Source organism: Acipenser ruthenus, chromosome 47, assembly GCF_902713425.1.
Source record: "Acipenser ruthenus chromosome 47, fAciRut3.2 maternal haplotype, whole genome shotgun sequence".
Lineage (NCBI taxonomy): Eukaryota > Metazoa > Chordata > Actinopteri > Acipenseriformes > Acipenseridae > Acipenser > Acipenser ruthenus.
In genome coordinates this window covers 9,077,143-9,095,773 of record NC_081235.1, presented here as the reverse complement: position 1 = coordinate 9,095,773, position 18,631 = coordinate 9,077,143, and the positions used below count along the sequence as shown (strand labels likewise).

Here is an 18,631-nt window from a genome sequence, read left to right as displayed (position 1 = left end):
CTTTTGAAAAGCCCTGAAACATGAGATTAGGGCCCTTTTCTTAAAAGACGTATATTCATTATTTATACCCTTCTGTGAGCTGCCCCCAGTAATGTGCTCCCTGCCTTAAAAACATTAATTTTAAAACCTGGGGACTGCACCTTTAACTACCAGAGCTCCTTGAGGCAGTATGCCCTCTGGTGGCAGCCTTCAGGCACTGCACCTGCTTCAATAACAGCCCTGCAGACGTGGTGGAGGTGCTGATGAAACGCAATGGAGCACACAGGGGTACAGTTTCATCACTTTATATAACTTGTTTGGACTGGAAGTACTGCATTTCAAATCAAGTAATACTAAGAAGAAATCAAAAGGCATAAGACACAAATTGATAAAATATTTTTTATTATTTTTTAATTTTTATTAATATGAACATATAAAAAAAACAAAAACACACACACAACTAGACACGAAAGCGGGGATGAAAGCGGGGTTTAGTGTTGGGGCAGGGAGCCAGGGGGGGGGGGCTGTTTTATAAGACATATCGTAACTCATCAAAAAGCCTTATTTTTGTACATCACCACATTATGCTACTAATCTGTTGCTCATTAATTAAAATGTACCCGGGTTTCACTGCAAAAAAAAAAAAAATTAAATAAAGAATAAATTAAAATTAAAAAAAAGAAAAAAGTACATAAAAAAAGGTTGCCGCCGTTTTTCCAGTTGTGTTTTTCCAGGTGTGTTTTTCCAGTGTGCTCAGAGAAAACGGTCAAAATGACTGAAGCCGCGATCTGTAGCTATTTAAGAATCGCAAACCCACTTGAGATGCAAAATGTACATTCGGGACTTCAGAGCGGGATGAAGAGCATCCACTACAGAGACATCGCCTGCGTCCCGGGAAAAAACAAGCCCTGAAAACACACAGGTGTGGGGAGGGGGTCCTCGTCCGGGCTGACTCCTCTCAGCAGGAGCAACACAGCCTGTCTGTCATGGATTTTATTATGTATTATTTTAATTTAAACAGACATTTCACTCCACTGGGACATCCATGGAGAAATACATCATCATAATAATAATAATAATAATAATAATAATAATAATAGAAAAAATAAAAACTTGTATTATTATTTTAGTTACCTGAAATATTCCATTTGTGGCTCTCTCATTCCCTCTCTCATTCTGCACATGACCCTGTGAATGAAGCGCTCACACACCCAGCCGCCCTGCTCCTGCACTCACACTGCACACAAGAAACATCATCAGCTTCCCCTGCTGCACGCCGGCCAGGTGAACAAACTGCAAACTCGCAATGACGTTGTTCAGAAGGAAACAAGCAAAAGACAAAATATCGACAGGCTAAGCAAAACCTGCTACCTGACACACCAGTGTCTAAACGACCCCTGCCAAGCTCTGAACACGCACGCACGCACGCACGCACGCACGCACGCACGCACTCGCTAAGAGCTTTAATTGTTTCTTGCCTGTACCGTATGAGAGACTAGATGAAATCGCTGCCCAATCTATATTTATTTATTTAAACCCTAACCCTACCTTGTATCTGTTCCAAACGAATACAACACTAGACTAGAATCGCAGCGTGGTGTATTTCCTTACCCTTCTTCCTGTCTCTATAATGACTTTACACTGGTAAGAAGGACAAGGAGAAACAACACAAGACTGGATGTTTGGAACCCCCCCCCCCCCCCGATTTCTGTACAAATTCCAGCGAGTGTGAAGCAGCAGCAGGTTGGGAGCAACGTTCCTGGAGGCAATGAGGCAGGATTCCAGGGAGAAGAGCGAACTACAAGACCATGGAAAGAAAAACTAAATAATAATCCATTGTGGAAACTGTCCTGGAGTTCGTTTGGTTTCTCCGTTCTCAAGCAGCAAGACTAGAAATAAAAGCATTAGTATTATTATTATTATTATTATTATTATTATTATTATTATTATTGTTTACAAGCCATGTATCTTAAAATTACTAGGGATCTTTTGAGGTAGTTAACAGTTTCTCAGAAAAAAAATGTTGTGTTTTGTTTTTTTTGTTTATTTCTTTTTTACAAACATCAATAATTATTTTGTTCCGGAATCCGCACCCCGGGGTCCCCCTTTCACCCCCTCATCGAATCGGGGCTCCCCAATCCACCCCCGCGCCCCCCAAACAAGCGCTCCACAAAACCTGTGCGCTCCACAAAGCCTCTGCTCCCGGACTGGCTCTGTGTGCCGAACCCAGCCTATACAAATCAAACAGGTTCACTTTATACAAGAAAAAAAAAAAACATTAAATCAGCTGTCCCTTGAACCAGCCTCTTGATCCCCCCCACCTCGCTACCCCCCCAGCCCAAGACAAGCAGCTGCAGGGGGGCAGCAGGGCTCCTGTGTAGAAGCAGCCTGGGGGGTTGCCTGCGCCAGTCTCTACACTTCGCAAGGAGTGCTTCTCTGAGGTCTGTCTGTCACGTGATCAGAGCGGGGATTCTCCTCCCCCCCCCCCCCCCAGTCCTCCGGTTTTAAAATCCCCAGCCCAGAGCCCCCTCTTCCACTGGAGTGGGGGGGTGGGGTCAGTACGCCGTGACCAGGTCCTTGTCATAGGCGTAGCGCCCTCGCTTGGGCGCCGGCCTCTCCTCACTCTCCTCGGAGTCGCCCTCGCTGTCCTCCTCCTCCTCCTCCTCCTCCTCCGTGGAGGAGTCCTGGGTCAGGTCCACCACCGCGCCCGGCCCGCCCACGCCGCCCTGGCTGCCGCTGCTGTGCGCAGGGGAGTGGCCGTTCACTTCGGGGGAGCCTGCGGGGGAAACGAGACAGGGGGCTGAGAGCAGGGACTGCATCGTTTGATTTATTCTATTATTTAACATTGTATTCCTGTGAGCTGCAAACAGCTGGTTTACAAAGGTGTTGCAGTGCAATGGGAGTCTTATTCCCACGACTGGGTTCACATGCAGGAGGTCCCTTCTGTACCCCCTCAGCCCCCTCACCGATCTGCATCACTGGGTACTCCGGCGTGTTGCTCCTCTCCCGATCCCGGTCCCGCACCTTCTCCTCTCGGATCGGACGCCAGGAGCCGTCAGCCAGGTACTCTATCTCCTCCACATCCTCCGTCTTCTTCAGGAGCTCCCACAGCAGCCTGCGTTACACACAGAACAGAGTCTAAACCACAGAGTGAAGAACTACAGAACAACACAGAGTCTAAACCACACAGTGAAGAACAACACAGAGTCTAAACCACAGAGTGAAGAACTACAGAACACCACAGAGTCAAAACCACAGAGTGAAGAACTACAGAACACCACCGAGTCTAAACCACAGAGTGAAGAAGTACAGAACACCACAGAGTCTAAACCACAGAGTGAAGAAGTACAGAACACCACAGAGTCTAAACCACAGAGTGAAGAAGTACAGAACACCACAGAGTCAAAACCACAGAGTGAAGAACTACAGAACACCACAGAGTCTAAACCACAGAGTGAAGAAGTACAGAACACCACAGAGTCTAAACCACAGAGTGAAGAAGTACAGAACACCACAGAGTCTAAACCACAGAGTGAAGAAGTACAGAACACCACAGAGTCTAAACCACAGAGTGAAGAACTACAGAACACCACAGAGTCTAAACCACACAGTGAAGAACAACACAGAGTCTAAACCACAGAGTGAAGAACTACAGAACACCACAGAGTCAAAACCACAGAGTGAAGAACTACAGAACACCACAGAGTCTAAACCACAGAGTGAAGAAGTACAGAACACCACAGAGTCTAAACCACAGAGTGAAGAAGTACAGAACACCACAGAGTCTAAACCACAGAGTGAAGAAGTACAGAACACCACAGAGTCTAAACCACAGAGTGAAGAACTACAGAACAACACAGAGTGAAGAACCACAGAGTGAAGAACTACAGAACACCACAGGGTCTAAACCACAGAGTGAAGAACTACAGAACACCACAGAGTCTAAACCACAGAGTGAAGAACTACAGAACACCACAGAGTCTAAACCACAGAGTGAAGAACTACAGAACACCACAGAGTCTAAACCACAGAGTGAAGAACTACAGAACACCACAGAGTCTAAACCACAGAGTGAAGAACTACAGAACACCACAGAGTCTAAACCACAGAGTGAAGAACCACAGAACAACACAGTCTAAACCACAGAGTGAAGAACTACAGAACACCACAGAGTCTAAACCACAGTGAAGAACTACAGAACACCACAGAGTCTAAACCACAGAGTGAAGAACTACAGAACACCACAGAGTCTAAACCACAGAGTGAAGAACTACAGAACACCACAGAGTCTAAACCACAGAGTGAAGAACTACAGAACACCACAGAGTCTAAACCACAGAGTGAAGAACTACAGAACACCACAGAGTCTAAACCACAGAGTGAAGAACTACAGAACACCACAGAGTCTAAACCACAGTGAAGAACTACAGAACACCACAGAGTCTAAACCACAGAGTGAAGAACTACAGAACACCACAGAGTCTAAACCACAGAGTGAAGAACTACAGAACACCACAGAGTCTAAACCACAGAGTGAAGAACTACAGAACACCACAGAGTCTAAACCACAGAGTGAAGAACTACAGAACAACAGAGTCTAAACCACAGAGTGAAGAACCACAGAACAACACAGAGTCTAAACCACAGAGTGAAGAACTACAGAACACCACAGAGTCTAAACCACAGAGTGAAGAACTACAGAACAACACAGAGTCTAAACCACAGAGTGAAGAACTACAGAACAACAGAGTCTAAACCACAGAGTGAAGAACTACAGAACACCACAGAGTCTAAACCACAGAGTGAAGAACTACAGAACAACAGAGTCTAAACCACAGAGTGAAGAACCACAGAACAACACAGAGTCTAAACCACAGAGTGAAGAACTACAGCTACTATCTGTGGAATATAACATCATAATAGTGAGGCAGCGAGAGACAGACGTACCCGTCTATGATGAGCAGCTCGAAGGAGGCCGGCTTGTCACACACAGGGCAGGTCCAGGTGGGTTTCTTCTCGTTCATCTGCAGGAAGAACACACCGTCGAAGCACTGGAGATGTGCGCAGGTCAGGGCGCGGCAGGGCACGGCCAGGCGCATCTTCACCAGCTGAGAGACAGAGAGAACACTTATTAAACAAGGAGCGACGCTTGCTTCCCTTCTCTCCACACATCTAGAGGGAGGAATCTTACCTAGTGCGGGCAATCATGGTCTTACTTTCTGCTTATCTAACCAGGAACGGGCTACTTGTGTCTCAATCTGCGCTGCTTTGCCTTTCTGGGAGACACTGGGAGAATTCCGCAGTCCGCGTCACATGTTTCACGGTGCAGAATGAATTCCGCAGTCCGCGTCACATGTTTCACGGTGCAGAATGAATTCCGCAGTCCGCGTCACATGTTTCACGGTGCAGAATGAATTCCGCAGTCCGCGTCACATGTTTCACGGCTGTGAAACAGGTAGTGCCCTAGTTATAATCCATGCTTCAACTGCCTCACCTATTGTTAGTTATTTCAGGATCTGTATATTTTTCAGTTGTGGTGCTTTCTTGAGCAGCTGGTCACAATATCGATGAGGGTATTTAGGAGAGATTGTGAACACGACAGACAGACAGACGGAGACAGACAGAATGAGTAACAGCTTACCGGACACATGAGCGACACTCTCAGCCCCGTCGTTGCGATCTCGCTGTCTGGGTCGTACCGCAGTTTCTCTTGAACTAAATCGAAGGGAAAATAATAATAATAATAATAATAATAATAATAATAACAACAACAACAACAACAACGAGAATGGGAATTCAAACGAATAAGCAGATAGAAAGAGGCGATCTTTAACCAGCACTAAATGCAATCTGCAAAGCTTCTACTGGAGAGTTTGTGTTCAGGACTCACTGATTTCCCGGCACTGCTCTGGGCTCTTCACTGAAAAGCGCTTCATCATGGCAAACAACTCTTCTGACGTCAACACCTGCACCAGATCCAGAGCCACACAGTACCTCTGTGGAGAGGAGGAGGGAGGGGAGGAGCGAGGGTCACACCGAGGCACTGAATTTAGCCGTCATGGATGCAACAGCAGCAGTATACTGAGATTGGGATTTGGGGTTAGCGGGGTACAGTCAAGGGGGGAGGTGACAGTGATTGATCACTCAGTCCCGGTTCACTCTAGTTAATTACCTTGCCGTAGTTGCCCCAGGTGACCACGAGCCTGTTGGTTGCCGTTGACAGGTATGACGTGATGTTGACGGGTCGGCAGGGGCGGCGAGGCTCCACCCCCGGCTTGTTGGAGGGGTAGTAACCCTGCGTGGACAGAGGGGGGCATTACTGAGCACACGCAGACACAGGACAGTCAGCACATCATAGGCGTGTGGAGGGAACGACTCCATCAACCATCTCCCAACACAGCACACAATCAGCGCAGAAGGGACCCCCGTTATCACTGAAGACCCCCCACACCCCAATGTAAACTACAGTCCAATTTACTGTCAACCAAGAGCAAACAAACTGAACTATTGCAATGTAAAGTGATTCAGGGATGGAAATAAGACCCCACCCCACCCCATCACACAGCAGTTTGATCCGCTCCTGGTTTTACAGTACTACGAGTTTAATAAGACGCACCTGAGCTTGTTACCTGTACAAACTGTGGCTGATCAAGCTCGCATCAAAACCTGGAATGGTGTGAGACTGCTACGCACCAGGATGGGAATAAGACCCAAGGTTCAGAAAAGGTCTGAATTGTAACATTCAAATCTCGAATCAGGACCCAGCTCTTGTCACACTTCGTGTCAATGCCGATGCACCCTCCTGAACCCGTGCTGCTTACCGGTACGTGGCAGTAACTGTGGTTCACTTTGATCGCGATGTTGGGGGGGTACTGGTCTTCCTGAACACCACTGGTGTCTGCGTAGCAGAGCCTGAAAAGACAACGAAGGACTCGGATCATCCACAGCTACTAACACAACGTCAAAAAAATAAACAAAGAGTTACACAGAAAACACGGTTCCACTCACCTTAGCACCACCTGAACCGATTTGAGCCCAGTGTACAGCTCCCTAAGAAGAAGAAAATAAAGAGAGAGAGACTGGAATCCCATCGTTTCAAAACAACAGGGTCAGAAAAAGAATGTGTAATCTGTAGTGCAATGCATTCCCCCTCTGTGTGAACAACAAGGCACTCGTGGTGAAGAGTAAACATGGGTCTTCCTCTCTCAGAGTGCGGATTCTCCAGCAGTTTCTTTCTCTGGTACTGCCGCATATCTCGTGATGCTGGAGGTTGTGGATCTACTCCAGTTAGCAGCTGCACAGGAAGCTAGCGCTCTGCAGCTGCACTGTGCCTCTGAAGCCTGTGCAACAACCAGGAGGCTTTGAGGACACTTTCTGGAAACGTACGTTGTTGCAGGACACATCTTTGAAGCAAATGTCACGATTTGAAATCGCTCAAGATACAACAACTAAACCAATCTTAAAATTCGAAGCTACTTTAAAATCCCTTTGAAAACGTCCCCTACAGAGGGTTGCTTGAGAAGATGCCAGGGCCAGTGGCCTGGTGTCCCAGGGGCTCCGCATCACAGCCCTGCCCTGCTGGAGCCACCCACAGCGGCCCGGTTACCTGGAGTTCCTGATCCGCTCCACCTGGGCCTTGCTCAGCTCGAACGTACACGGAGTGTCCTGCAGCTTCTCGCTATTCTGTGGGACTGGGGGGGGGCAGAGACGTGATTAGTGATGATAAACAGAGCCCTGGTATGTGAATACAAAAACATTCAGTGTCAAAAAAACACGTTCCCCCCCTCCTCCCCCCCTCTCTCTCTCACCGAGCTCTGTGGGCGGCAGCAGTACTTCCAGGGTCTGGTAGAAGGGGAGGCTGGCTAGCTTGACACTGCCTGCAGGCTGCCTGCTCTGAGGGGGCTTGTCCAGACCGTTGAGGTAGGAGCCCACCTGGGATCGTGCCCCGGATCGCAGAGAGGAGGAGGAGGAGGAGGAGGACGAGGACGAGTTGGGGGAGGGGGAGGAGTGGTAGCCCGTCCGAGAGCCCCCCACCCCCAGCCCCACAGGCACAGCCGTCGCTGCCACCGCCGCCCTGGCTGCCTTCTTGGGGAAGCGAGACTCGTAGAGCTGCCGGATCTCCCGCAGCAGCTCGGGGCTGCACTCCCCCTGAACCAGCCTCAGAGCCCGGCTCACCAGGTCCTGCTTCAGCCCGCTCTTACTGCGTCCCACGGAGGAGAGCAGAGTCTGCAGGTCCAGCACACGGAAACTCTTCACCATGTTCTGAGAGGAGGCAAGGACACGAGAGAGAGAGAGAGACGGGTGAGGCAAGCTTCAAGTCGGGTCGCTACTTGCCAGTAAGCAGTAGCACCACTTCTATATTACAAACTTGCACCAGCACTTCCGCAATATTGTAGAATAGCCAGAAATACGATCTGACGTGCATGTAGAGATGGTTTTGACAGTTGACGCTACCTGCATGATTCCAATCTGTTTTTTTTTTACTGTATACACTGTCGGACTATGATACCTGGAATGCATTCAGCGTTACGATCTCGTAGGCATGAAGATTTACCACCGGAGCTCCCTGTGGAAGTTATTTTGACCAGAGCTCTGTTATGTTTGTAGGGTAACCCGTAGGGCAGAACCACGTCGTTTGTACAGCAGTGGCTTTGCCGCGTTCGTTCAGAACCTTCACGCGTTTGAACTTGAGCATTCCATCAACCAACTGTCAATCGTACAAAAAAAAACCGTTTTTTTTTAGATTTATTACATTAAAAATAAATTACTGTAACAGAAAAAAAAAAAAAACCTTTTACTTCAACAGAAATTCAAATATTCTATAAAAAGAAATAGTTTCGTTGTGGCAGCGGTTTCAAATCCAATTGAAGCGGACAGCGGGGTATTCTTTCTTTGCTAGTTCTCTTAACCGAGTTTAAAGTTTTCAAATAGAAAATCAACTCAACAGTCTGAATCACACCCCGTTATTTTCATAACCGTCTTGCTGCAGCCTAACCGCGTCTGTTTACAAAACAGTGTAACTCGCATGACTGTGAAGACGTCTTTACATGAATGTCTTGTGAGGAAAGTGAAACTCGCTGCGCGAACGCGTTTATGTCGTCTTGTCATTGCTCTCGTATTAGCTGCACGATATCGATGCGATTTCACCTGCCATGGTCTCCCGAGTGTCAAACTGCGCATCTGCTTGCACGTACGATCTGATTAGCAGTGTGAAAGTGAAACGCCACTGCCCCGAACAATACACACACCATACCGGAGCTTCACTACCGGTACCATGACACCACGGCAGAATGAATGCACTGCCTGTTCACTTTTACTCTGTTAGGTCCACAAGCACGGCCGTGCCCGCTGGTAAGTGCTATTAAAACAGGAATCCTGTTTTCTGCGCCGCTTCTCTCTCATGAGGAATGTTTTTTTTGGTTTTTTTAATACTTGCGGTTGTATCTCCATCATCATTCATTTTAACCATAACGCGCTCTGCCTCCCGGTGGCCCGAGCAGCAGGTTTGCCCGGGTTTCAGTAACGCCTGTCAGATCTGCCCCTATCCCCCCCCCGCGGCCCGGACCCCCGGTCCCCCGGACCCCCGGACCCCCGGACCCCCGGTCCACCCTCTCCCCGCCAGCTCGCCCAGCTCGCCCGGATCGCGCTGTACTTGCCATCGCCTCCACTAGCTCCGCCGCCATCTTCCTGCAGCAGCCCCGCGAGAGCCAAAACTAAGAGAACGCAGCGGGCCTCCAATGAGAGGCCGCCGGGTCACGTGTCGGTCCCCCCCTTAACCAATCGGAGCTCGGAGTGGTCACGGGGCTCCGCCTGAAAGGGGCGTGTCGCTGGAAGACTCGCCTCTTAAAGAGACAGCACACCTTCAAACCGGGTCGCACGCCTCCACCGGCACGACCAGGCAACCAGGCCCAAAGTGTCGGGAAAATACCAACGAGCGCATCTATTCGACAGGACCGGGTCTGCTTCACACGATAACCCCGAGCAGTGTGTAAAAACAAAGTCTTTCGCCGCTGGTCACTGACAGACACTTTTTTTTGTGAACACTTGCTGTGAGCATGAGGCTGGTCAGCTCCCTTCTGTGCAGGCCTGATCCAGTCCGGGTTTTCACTCCAACCGGACCCTAGAAAAAGATTATAATTATTTTTTTTTTAAAACCCGTTTCCCAGTCTGAGGTTTGGGAGAGTAATGTTCCCATCCTGTCGGCAGCCTTGTGGGGTTGTCCATGAGTGCTATATTTCAAATTCAGGGAAGCAGCACAGGTTCACTGTGTGGATTTAGGACCTGGTTGTAACAAACACCTGGACTGGATTCTAGCCCTCCGGACCGGAGTTGCACTGTCTCGGTGAATTATTATTATTATTATTTTATTATTATTTATTTCTTAGCAGACACCCTTATCCAGGGCGTCTTACACTCGTAAGCAAACACCACACAATCACCATTGATTGTCTTTCGAACTTCTGTGTGAATGTTGCATCATGGGCTAGAACTGGCTCTGGCGGGCGGGAGGGTTTAGTAATAAAATCGGTTTATTAAAGATACTTATTAACAGAGGTATTAGACCTCTCATGAGAATAACAACTATATTTACTGTATGCACTCCTGGAGGCTGGTGAACAAGGTCAATTACAGAGCATTGCTTTTTTTAGGAGTTTTAGATGTTATTGCAAACCTGACAGCGTCTGTCATCTGGAACAGGAGCGACAGGCTGTGATGTCCTTTGAATACATTGCGCTGCACTGAGAGACCCGAGAGCATTTAGAAACACCAGGGGGGTCATTCGGCCCAAACAGTCCATTCCTCTCCCGGCCACAAGGAGTCGCTGTTGAGGCAAAGCCGGCCCTCGACTCTCGCGAGATCTGTTACGAAAAGTGTGTGTTTGTTTGTGTGGGTGGTTGCGAGATCTCGCGATATTCCGAGGGACCCCTCCTGTAGTTCTGCACTGCCGCTTCCTGAAACTAGAGAGACAGTGGAGCGCTGCACGAACCGGGACCAGAAACGAACCCCGAGAGCCGAGCCGAGCCGAGCCAGTACGACACCACACCCAGCCCGACGCTGTGGGGGAGACCCGCCGCCGTGCACCCCCGCTCGATCCTGACACAGGCCGCCTAGCCTCGGGCTCGAGTACCTCTTCCCCCCCGGGCCAGATCCGCCAGGCCAGGGCCTCTGTCTGGGTAACAACACGGATACCGTTCTGTTTAGAATAATTTTTGTTTTTGTTTCGTTTTGTTTTTTTTTAATAAGTAAGAACTGCTTAGTGTATTTTTGTTTAAGCATAAAACAACACGAAAAAAACGAACAAAAAAAAGACTACAAGTCGTGATAGCATCATTTTGTTTTTCGAAACACGATTTAATTAAAAAAAAAAAAAAAATCATATATATATATTTTTTTTTTAAAAGGGCGTTTCTGTGAAAAACAGTAAATACTATTGTGTGGTGAAGAGGTCTGTTTATTTACAAAGTACATTTTGTGAAATAAGATAAAAAAAAAAATAATAATAATCACAGTTAAAATTCCTTCTCGTGCCGGGACGCCTTCTTTTTCAGCAGCGCGTGTTCGAGTCGCGCATTCAGGAGCTCGCTGTCGGGCGCGCGTGTTTATTTATTTTTTTGGGGGGGTTGGGGGGGTTGACTGACCCCGGTCAAGCTGCAGAAAAAACAAGTACAAGTGATAAATAAGACTAGCACTGTGTTATTAATATTGCACCAAATACAGACTGAGCTTAAGAGAGAAGCAGAGTCGACGATTTGGTTCATTTTCCGGATCCACGAGAATTTACAAAAAAATCTGCAGCATCGATTTAATAACAAAGTAATATATATATATCTATCTAATACGAGAAGCCCCGGACTTGTTGCCGAGATGCCTGCGAAGAGGAAGCCGGTACCCCCGGCCTTAAACATCACGCCTTCAGCGGGGGAGGGAATGCCTCCCACAACCTCGATCGAAGCCGCTTCGGAGTGAGTGTGTCTGCATTTACTGATATTATTCAGCCTGGCAGGGCTAGCCTGGAGGTGTGTACAGTGTGTGTCTGGGTCTGTATTGGGGGGGTGTGCACTGACCCCCCCCCCCCTCCCTGGCAGGGCTAGCCTGGAGGTGTGTACAGTGTGTGTCTGGGTCTGTATTGGGGGGGTGTGCACTGACCCCCCCCCCTCCCTGGCAGGGCTAGCCTGGAGGTGTGTACAGTGTGTGTCTGGGTCTGTATTGGGGGTGTGTGCACTGACCCCCCCCCTCCCTGGCAGGGCTAGCCTGGAGGTGTGTACAGTGTGTGTCTGGGTCTGTATTGGGGGTGTGTGCACTGACCCCCCCCCCCTCCCTGGCAGGGCTAACCTGGAGGCCCTGCAGAAGAAGCTGGAGGAGCTGGACCTGGACGAGCAGCAGAAGAAGCGTCTCGAGGCGTTCCTCACGCAGAAGGCCAAGGTGGGCGAGCTGAAGGACGACGACTTCCACCGGATCTGCGAGCTCGGAGCTGGCAACGGGGGCGTGGTCACCAAGGTGCGGCACAAGCCCTCGGGGCTCGTCATGGCCAGGAAGGTAAGAGGGGGCCGCTGAGTCGGGGGGGGGGGGGCGGGGGGGGTGTCTGCCTCTGTGTGTGTGTGGGTGTGGGTGTGGGTGTGGGTGTGTGTGTGTGTGTTTGGGAAGCTGATTCCCTGTCCCTCTCCTCCTCAGCTGATCCACCTGGAGATCAAGCCTGCGATCCGGAACCAGATCATCCGGGAGCTGCAGGTGCTGCACGAGTGCAACTCCCCCTACATCGTGGGCTTCTACGGGGCCTTCTACAGCGACGGGGAGATCAGCATCTGCATGGAGCACATGGTGAGCCAGGGGCCGCAGCACGTCAAACAGAGCCTTCCTGTTCACTCTACCAAACGCTGACCACTGCTGTGAAAGCTTTTCAACCCTCCGTCGAAGGAGGCGGCTATTGGAGCTCATGTTTGACTTCTTTTTTCTTTTCATTTTTTAATTTTTTTTCTTTATATATATCTATTCCCGCGTTCTCTAACGTTCCCGGCTGGATTCCTTCCTCTGTAGGACGGCGGCTCTCTGGATCAGGTACTGAAGGAAGCCAGGAGAATCCCGGAGGAGATCCTTGGAAAAGTCAGCATAGCGGTAAGAATTCCCTGTTGGGAAGAGAGAGAGTGTTTCAGCAGCAGCATGGAGAGAGCAGGGCGACTCGGGTTTGAGGAGACACAAGCCGGCAGAGCGGTTTTGCTTTAAGTTAATTGCAGGTACAATAGTAGGGTGCAGCCAGCACTTCAGTTGCAGAGATTTGCATTGTGAAACTGTCCAGTGATTAGTGGTCAGGTGGCTCAGTTTATAATTGGCACCTGTGTGTGTGTCTGTCTGTCTTCATCAGTGTGTGCTGGCTGGGGTGTGTCTGCCTGTGTGTGTGTCTGTCTCTGTCTTCATCAGTGTGTGCTAATAACTGAGGATTTGAACAGAAAAAGAATTAATACAAATTGTGTAATTTCTTATTGATTTTTGTTGTGCTTTTAAACAGCATCGCCTTTTTCCTTGCAGGTTCTCCGAGGCCTGGCCTATCTCAGGGAGAAGCATCAGATCATGCACAGAGGTGAGCGAGCCCCACTGCTGTGCGCTCTCGCTCGCTCGCCAAACTGTATCACAGAGATACAGACAGAATCCAAAATGAGTTAAACTGCTCCCAGACTGAAGCCTGCCACTCCCATTTAAATACTCAGTCAGGACCGAAAGAGTCATTTTTACAAAATACACCTTTCACAAAGTACCCTTCTGTTGATGATTTTAAACAAGGGCAGTGTTTAGTGAATCTGCTCTGAACTGACTGATCGCACTCCCCACGGAGTCTGTGGGCTCGCTATCGGGAGGAGAACCATGCATTTAACTGTGGAGCCGATTGCTCAAACTCCTGGTAAAACTGGGGGTAGTTGTGAAACCCTGGACTGGGGGCGGGACTAGTGTGATGTTTCTCACTGTGCGTGCGTGTGCATGCGTGCGTGCGCTACATCTGCATCCTCAGAGTCCCTGCAGCTTTAAGGCCTGCTCGCTGTGCCTCGCCCTCCCCTGCCTGCAGTGCTGTGTGACGGAGGCAGGGCAGTGTTGCAGTGACTGAGCTCTTAATTACAGACTGACTCTCTCTGCGCTCATTACAGAAGTGACTACACACTGACCGCGCCCAGGGCTCACCCTGCGCCAGTTCCCCTCCCTGCCCCCCTCTCTCTCGCTCTCTCTCTGCACAGAGAAAGGAATCGTCTCTCCCAGTCTTCCCCTGCACTTCACTGGCAAGCACAATAACAATAATAATAATAATAATAATGATAATAATAATAATGATAATAATAATGATAAAAGTCATGATCCGCAGCTTGCATCTTTTTTGTTTTGTTTTGTTGTAAGTTCAGAAGTGACACTTGCGTCCTGAATTGGGACGGTAAAGCTGACTGTCCCAAGCGAAGGGGTTGATCTGATGAGCTGGAGCCGTGCTGGGATGAGCGGCCGCTGGACTGTTAGAACATTTCAGCTGGGGCCTTCGTCCGTGTAATGCATGTCTGTAAGAGGCTGTCTCTAAACGAGCGGAGAGCGTGTGCGTTTCATTCTCGCGCACACTCTGCTTTTGTGCAAGAAAAAAAAAATGACTTGATTCGAGGTAGCCACCGAACCCTTGGAAGCATCTGATTTCCTCTCTCTCTCTCTCTAGATGTGAAGCCCTCCAATATCCTGGTGAACTCTCGCGGGGAGATCAAGCTGTGTGATTTCGGGGTGAGCGGCCAGCTCATCGACTCCATGGCCAACTCCTTCGTCGGGACCAGGTCCTACATGTCTGTGAGTAAACGGGGCCGGGCCGGGCTGGGCAGAACCAGACAGGCAGGGGTATTGCACCGGGGATTCAGAGGAGAGAGGGGGAGGAGGGAGCTCGCACTGTCACAGAGTAGAGAGAGGTGGCATTGCATTGTAACAGAGACAGCGCTGGAGGAGAGAGCTGTGCATGTCTGCTTTACTGAGGGGAGGGGTTGGAAGCAGCCTTGAAAACCATATTGGAGATCGTGCTGGAGAGCCGAGGGTGGAAAAAATATCAGACTTCCATTGTATTCTGTGAAGAGGAGGGGGAGTGTGACGCTGTCAATGGGACCCTCTGTGACGTGTGTGTATATAGTTGTAAGGGCAGCAGGATTTGGGATTGCAGTCTATTATAATATCTGATCCAGCAGCAGCCTGCGTTGCCCTGTGTCGGAGGGGCGGAGTGCTGTAGAAGGCAGGGTTCAGGGGTTGTGTACAGATTGATGTATGGACTGGTGTATTGATTGATCGCCTCGCTGTGCAGCCGGAGCGCCTGCAGGGGACGCACTACTCCGTGCAGTCGGACGTGTGGAGCATGGGCCTGTCCCTGGTGGAGCTGTCGATCGGGCGCTACCCCATCCCCCCGCCCGACGCCCGCGAGCTGGAGGCCGTGTTCGGCAGGTCGGTGGGGGCCGGAGCCGATGGGGCTCCCCCCAGCACCTCCCCCAGACCCAGACCCCCCGGCAGGCCTGTGAGCGGTGAGTGACGCACACACACCGAGGGGCTAGGAACTCGCACAGCTGCACGCACACTGATTTGGGGTAGTTGGTCTGAAGCCCAGTTCAATACAGTGCGCCTGCCCTGTGAATGCATCCACAGCTCCTATTGTAGAAATGCCTAAAGAAGCTTCATACATTCAGTTGCAGGCGTCTGTGGTTAGAATCAGTACGTTTCTGGTAGTATTTTCTTGTTTTTTTTTAAATTCTGGCTGGGGCTCCCGAGTGGCGCATCCAGTAAAGGCGCTCCGAGTGCAGGATGCGCCCTGTAGCCTGGAGATCGCAGGTTCGAATCCAGGCTATGTCCTTGCCGACCGGGGGTTCCTAGGGGGCGGCGCACAATTGGCCGAGCGCTGCCCGGGGAGGGAGGGCTTGGGTCAGCAGGGGAGTCCAGTTCTGGCTGACAGTGAGTTAGTTGAGCTACAGTCTGCTCTCTCTACCTGCGCAGTGCCTGATTGCCACGTGTTGAGAATCTCTGACCAGCTCTTGTGTTTGATTCTTCAGGCCACGGGATAGACAGCCGCCCCGCCATGGCGATATTCGAGCTGCTGGATTACATCGTCAATGAGGTCGGTACTTTTCAGCGAGGCTTTGAGTGTTGCTGCTCGACTCCACGTAGCTTTTAATAATATCGCTGTTCCTTCTTCGTTCTCTCGTTTCTCGCAGCCTCCTCCCAAACTGCCACACGGAGTCTTCACCCCAGAATTCCAGGAGTTCGTCACCAAATGGTGAGTCTGCAATCGGCCAGTTTACCCTGGTGAGCTTCCGTCACACCTGCAGCAGCTGGGAGTGGGGGGGGGGGGGTTTGTGCATTCCAAAGCATTCTGTAGTTAGGTTTGCTCATCTGTGGACACACACACACACACACACACACACACACACACACACACACACGCCTGTTTGCATTGTGTGGAAGGACTCTGCATTGTCTCCCATGCAGTGCAGATTTCCACAGAGGCAGCAGCACAGTAGTGACGGTCGCAGGGTCTGAAGTAAATGCTGCTGTGTGATGTAGGTCCGGAAGGGACTGTCAGCGTTTCCTCTGGGGATTGTGCTCCAGTAATGGAATTGAATGTTTGTATTTGTACACACAGGGACAGTAATATATTTTCCTTTCATTTTTCAGCCTCATCAAGAATCCTGCAGAGAGGGCTGACCTGAAGATGCTGGTGGTGAGTGTGTGAAGAACCGCACGTTACAGCCGGTCACAGGCCAACATACAGGCAGCGTTTTCACTTCTAAACTTCTATGACTAGACAAATAACACAAATTCTCTCCTTTCTTTCTTTCTCTCTCTCTCTCTCTCTGTCTCTGTCCCTGCAGAACCACACATTCATCAAGCGCTCCGAGGTGGAGGAGGTTGACTTTGCCGGCTGGATGTGTAAAACGATGGGACTGAACCAGCCCAGCACCCCGACCCGCACTGCAGTGTAGAGGGACAGCAAGCCGGGCACGGGAGGGAGGGAGGGAGGGAGGGAGGCGCTGAGCTGCCCTGTGTCTGTCTGTCTGTCTGTCTGTCTGTACAGCGCTAGGATCCACCGCTCCTCCTCGTTGCTCCTCCCTGACCCCAGCAAGCGGCTCATTCTTTTTCTTTCATTCTTTTTTTCAGGCAGTCGAAAAAAAATCAAAAATTAAAATCATTAAATTTATAAAGTTTCTTTCAGCGGCTCTAAATTCAGCAGTGTTTTTGTAATAGTTACAGGTGATTCAGCTGTAGTTGACTTTCTCAAGCCAGTCCGACCCCCCCCCGTGTCGTCGTACCCCCACCCCCCCAGGAAGGGGACTTTTCTTTTCATTCGGAACATTTCTCTTGTTCTGTGTGCGTAAAGTCCAGAACAAGCAGGCTTGAGGCAAGGGTCTCTGCTGCGTCTCTCTCTCTCCCTCTCTCTCTGTCTCTCTCTCACACGTTTCAGTGCTGCTGCTGCTGCTGGTGTGTTCTGCTCTCTCTCGCAGCGTGAGCTGGATTGTAATACTGTAAAGATTGGGGGTGGGGGGGGTCCTGAGCTCTTGTGATCGCCCCCCCCCCCCCCCCCAGCGACACGCATCTTCAGACAAGTTTATCAAAACAATGAGATTCCAGCGCAGACGCCTGATAATCTCTCCCAGCGCGGGACAGCCTGCTTATCTGACCATAAACAAACGCATTTAACTCATGGAATGTTTTTGGGGGTTTAATCATCTTGCTGGTATTTAAAAACATCTCTTTTTTTTTTCCCCCCCATCCCCATTTCTTTCTTTTGATCCGTGTAGATCTATCTTTTTGTTTGTTTGTTTTATTTGGTTTTTTGTTTGTTGTAAAGACAATAACCTCAACGAAAATCACGACTTTGAACAAAAACGTGCATCAGTCATTTTTTTTTTTTTTATTTAATTTTTTGACAAGTAAACCATGTAGATTGAATGTATAATTTAAGTAAAGTGTTTAAAATAATAATAATAATAATAATAATAATAATAGTTACCGTGGTGATGTGTGTTCTTGTCTGTGGTGTGAAGGAATGTTCTGTGCTTTTTCTCCTGGACTCTCGAGGTGGAGGTGATGAGGAGGACAGGGTCGGGTTCATTCTTGATTTTTAGTTCCATGTTTTAGAGACCTCATCAGAGACGTTGTTGAGCTGCTTTCACCTGAAGCCAGTTTAGCTGACTAACGGGGGGGGGGGGGCTGCAGTGTCCTTGGTTGCCACTGTGAGAAGCTCGTTGCAGTTTCGATCACTGATGTGTTGGAATTGATTTCAAATGGGGATTTGGAAATCGACTCTAAAAATGAAATGGAATCGGAATTGAAAAACAGGAATTGTCCCCCAGCCCTGGACGATGACTCTCTCTTTGGATCAAATCCTCTGTTTTTCAGGATCAAGTGCTTTTAGTGAGTCTCGCATGGGGACGGCTTTCCCCTCTCCTCCTCTTTTTTTGTTTTGTGTTGTTTTTCTCCCCCCCCCCCCCCCCCCCCCCCCCCCCCGCTGTGCTTAGATTTCAAAAGGGTTAGCGAAACATTGTTTGTAAAAGTTCTTGTTTTTTTTTCTTTTTTTTTCGATATTGGTAATAAATGGCACTTTACATTGCAAAAATAAATAAATACTGTGTCTGTGTTGTTTTTTTTTTAAGTGTTCTAATCC

The 18,631-nt window shown here is 49.4% G+C and overlaps 2 protein-coding genes across 2 annotated transcripts; one reads left to right on the top strand and one right to left on the bottom strand.

Moving 5' to 3' along the window:
• Positions 1-364: 364 nt before the first annotated feature.
• LOC117962927 (E3 SUMO-protein ligase PIAS4-A-like) lies at positions 365-9,747 on the bottom strand. Its single transcript, XM_059014073.1, has 11 exons — positions 9,636-9,747; positions 7,788-8,241; positions 7,586-7,670; positions 6,988-7,029; positions 6,801-6,891; positions 6,152-6,274; positions 5,870-5,975; positions 5,621-5,694; positions 4,927-5,087; positions 2,946-3,094; positions 365-2,755 (listed from the first exon to the last, which is right to left on the bottom strand). Exons 1-11 carry the CDS (start codon positions 9,660-9,662, stop codon positions 2,535-2,537), a joined length of 1,533 nt encoding a protein of 510 aa, XP_058870056.1. The 5' UTR covers positions 9,663-9,747; the 3' UTR covers positions 365-2,534.
• A 1,084-nt stretch (positions 9,748-10,831) lies between these two features.
• LOC131721029 (dual specificity mitogen-activated protein kinase kinase 2) lies at positions 10,832-18,591 on the top strand. Its single transcript, XM_059013926.1, has 12 exons — positions 10,832-11,153; positions 11,826-11,942; positions 12,306-12,516; positions 12,652-12,798; positions 13,015-13,092; positions 13,504-13,555; positions 14,660-14,784; positions 15,284-15,497; positions 16,020-16,084; positions 16,182-16,243; positions 16,642-16,687; positions 16,839-18,591. Exons 2-12 carry the CDS (start codon positions 11,845-11,847, stop codon positions 16,947-16,949), a joined length of 1,209 nt encoding a protein of 402 aa, XP_058869909.1. The 5' UTR covers positions 10,832-11,153; positions 11,826-11,844; the 3' UTR covers positions 16,950-18,591.
• The last annotated feature ends 40 nt before the right edge of the window (positions 18,592-18,631 follow it).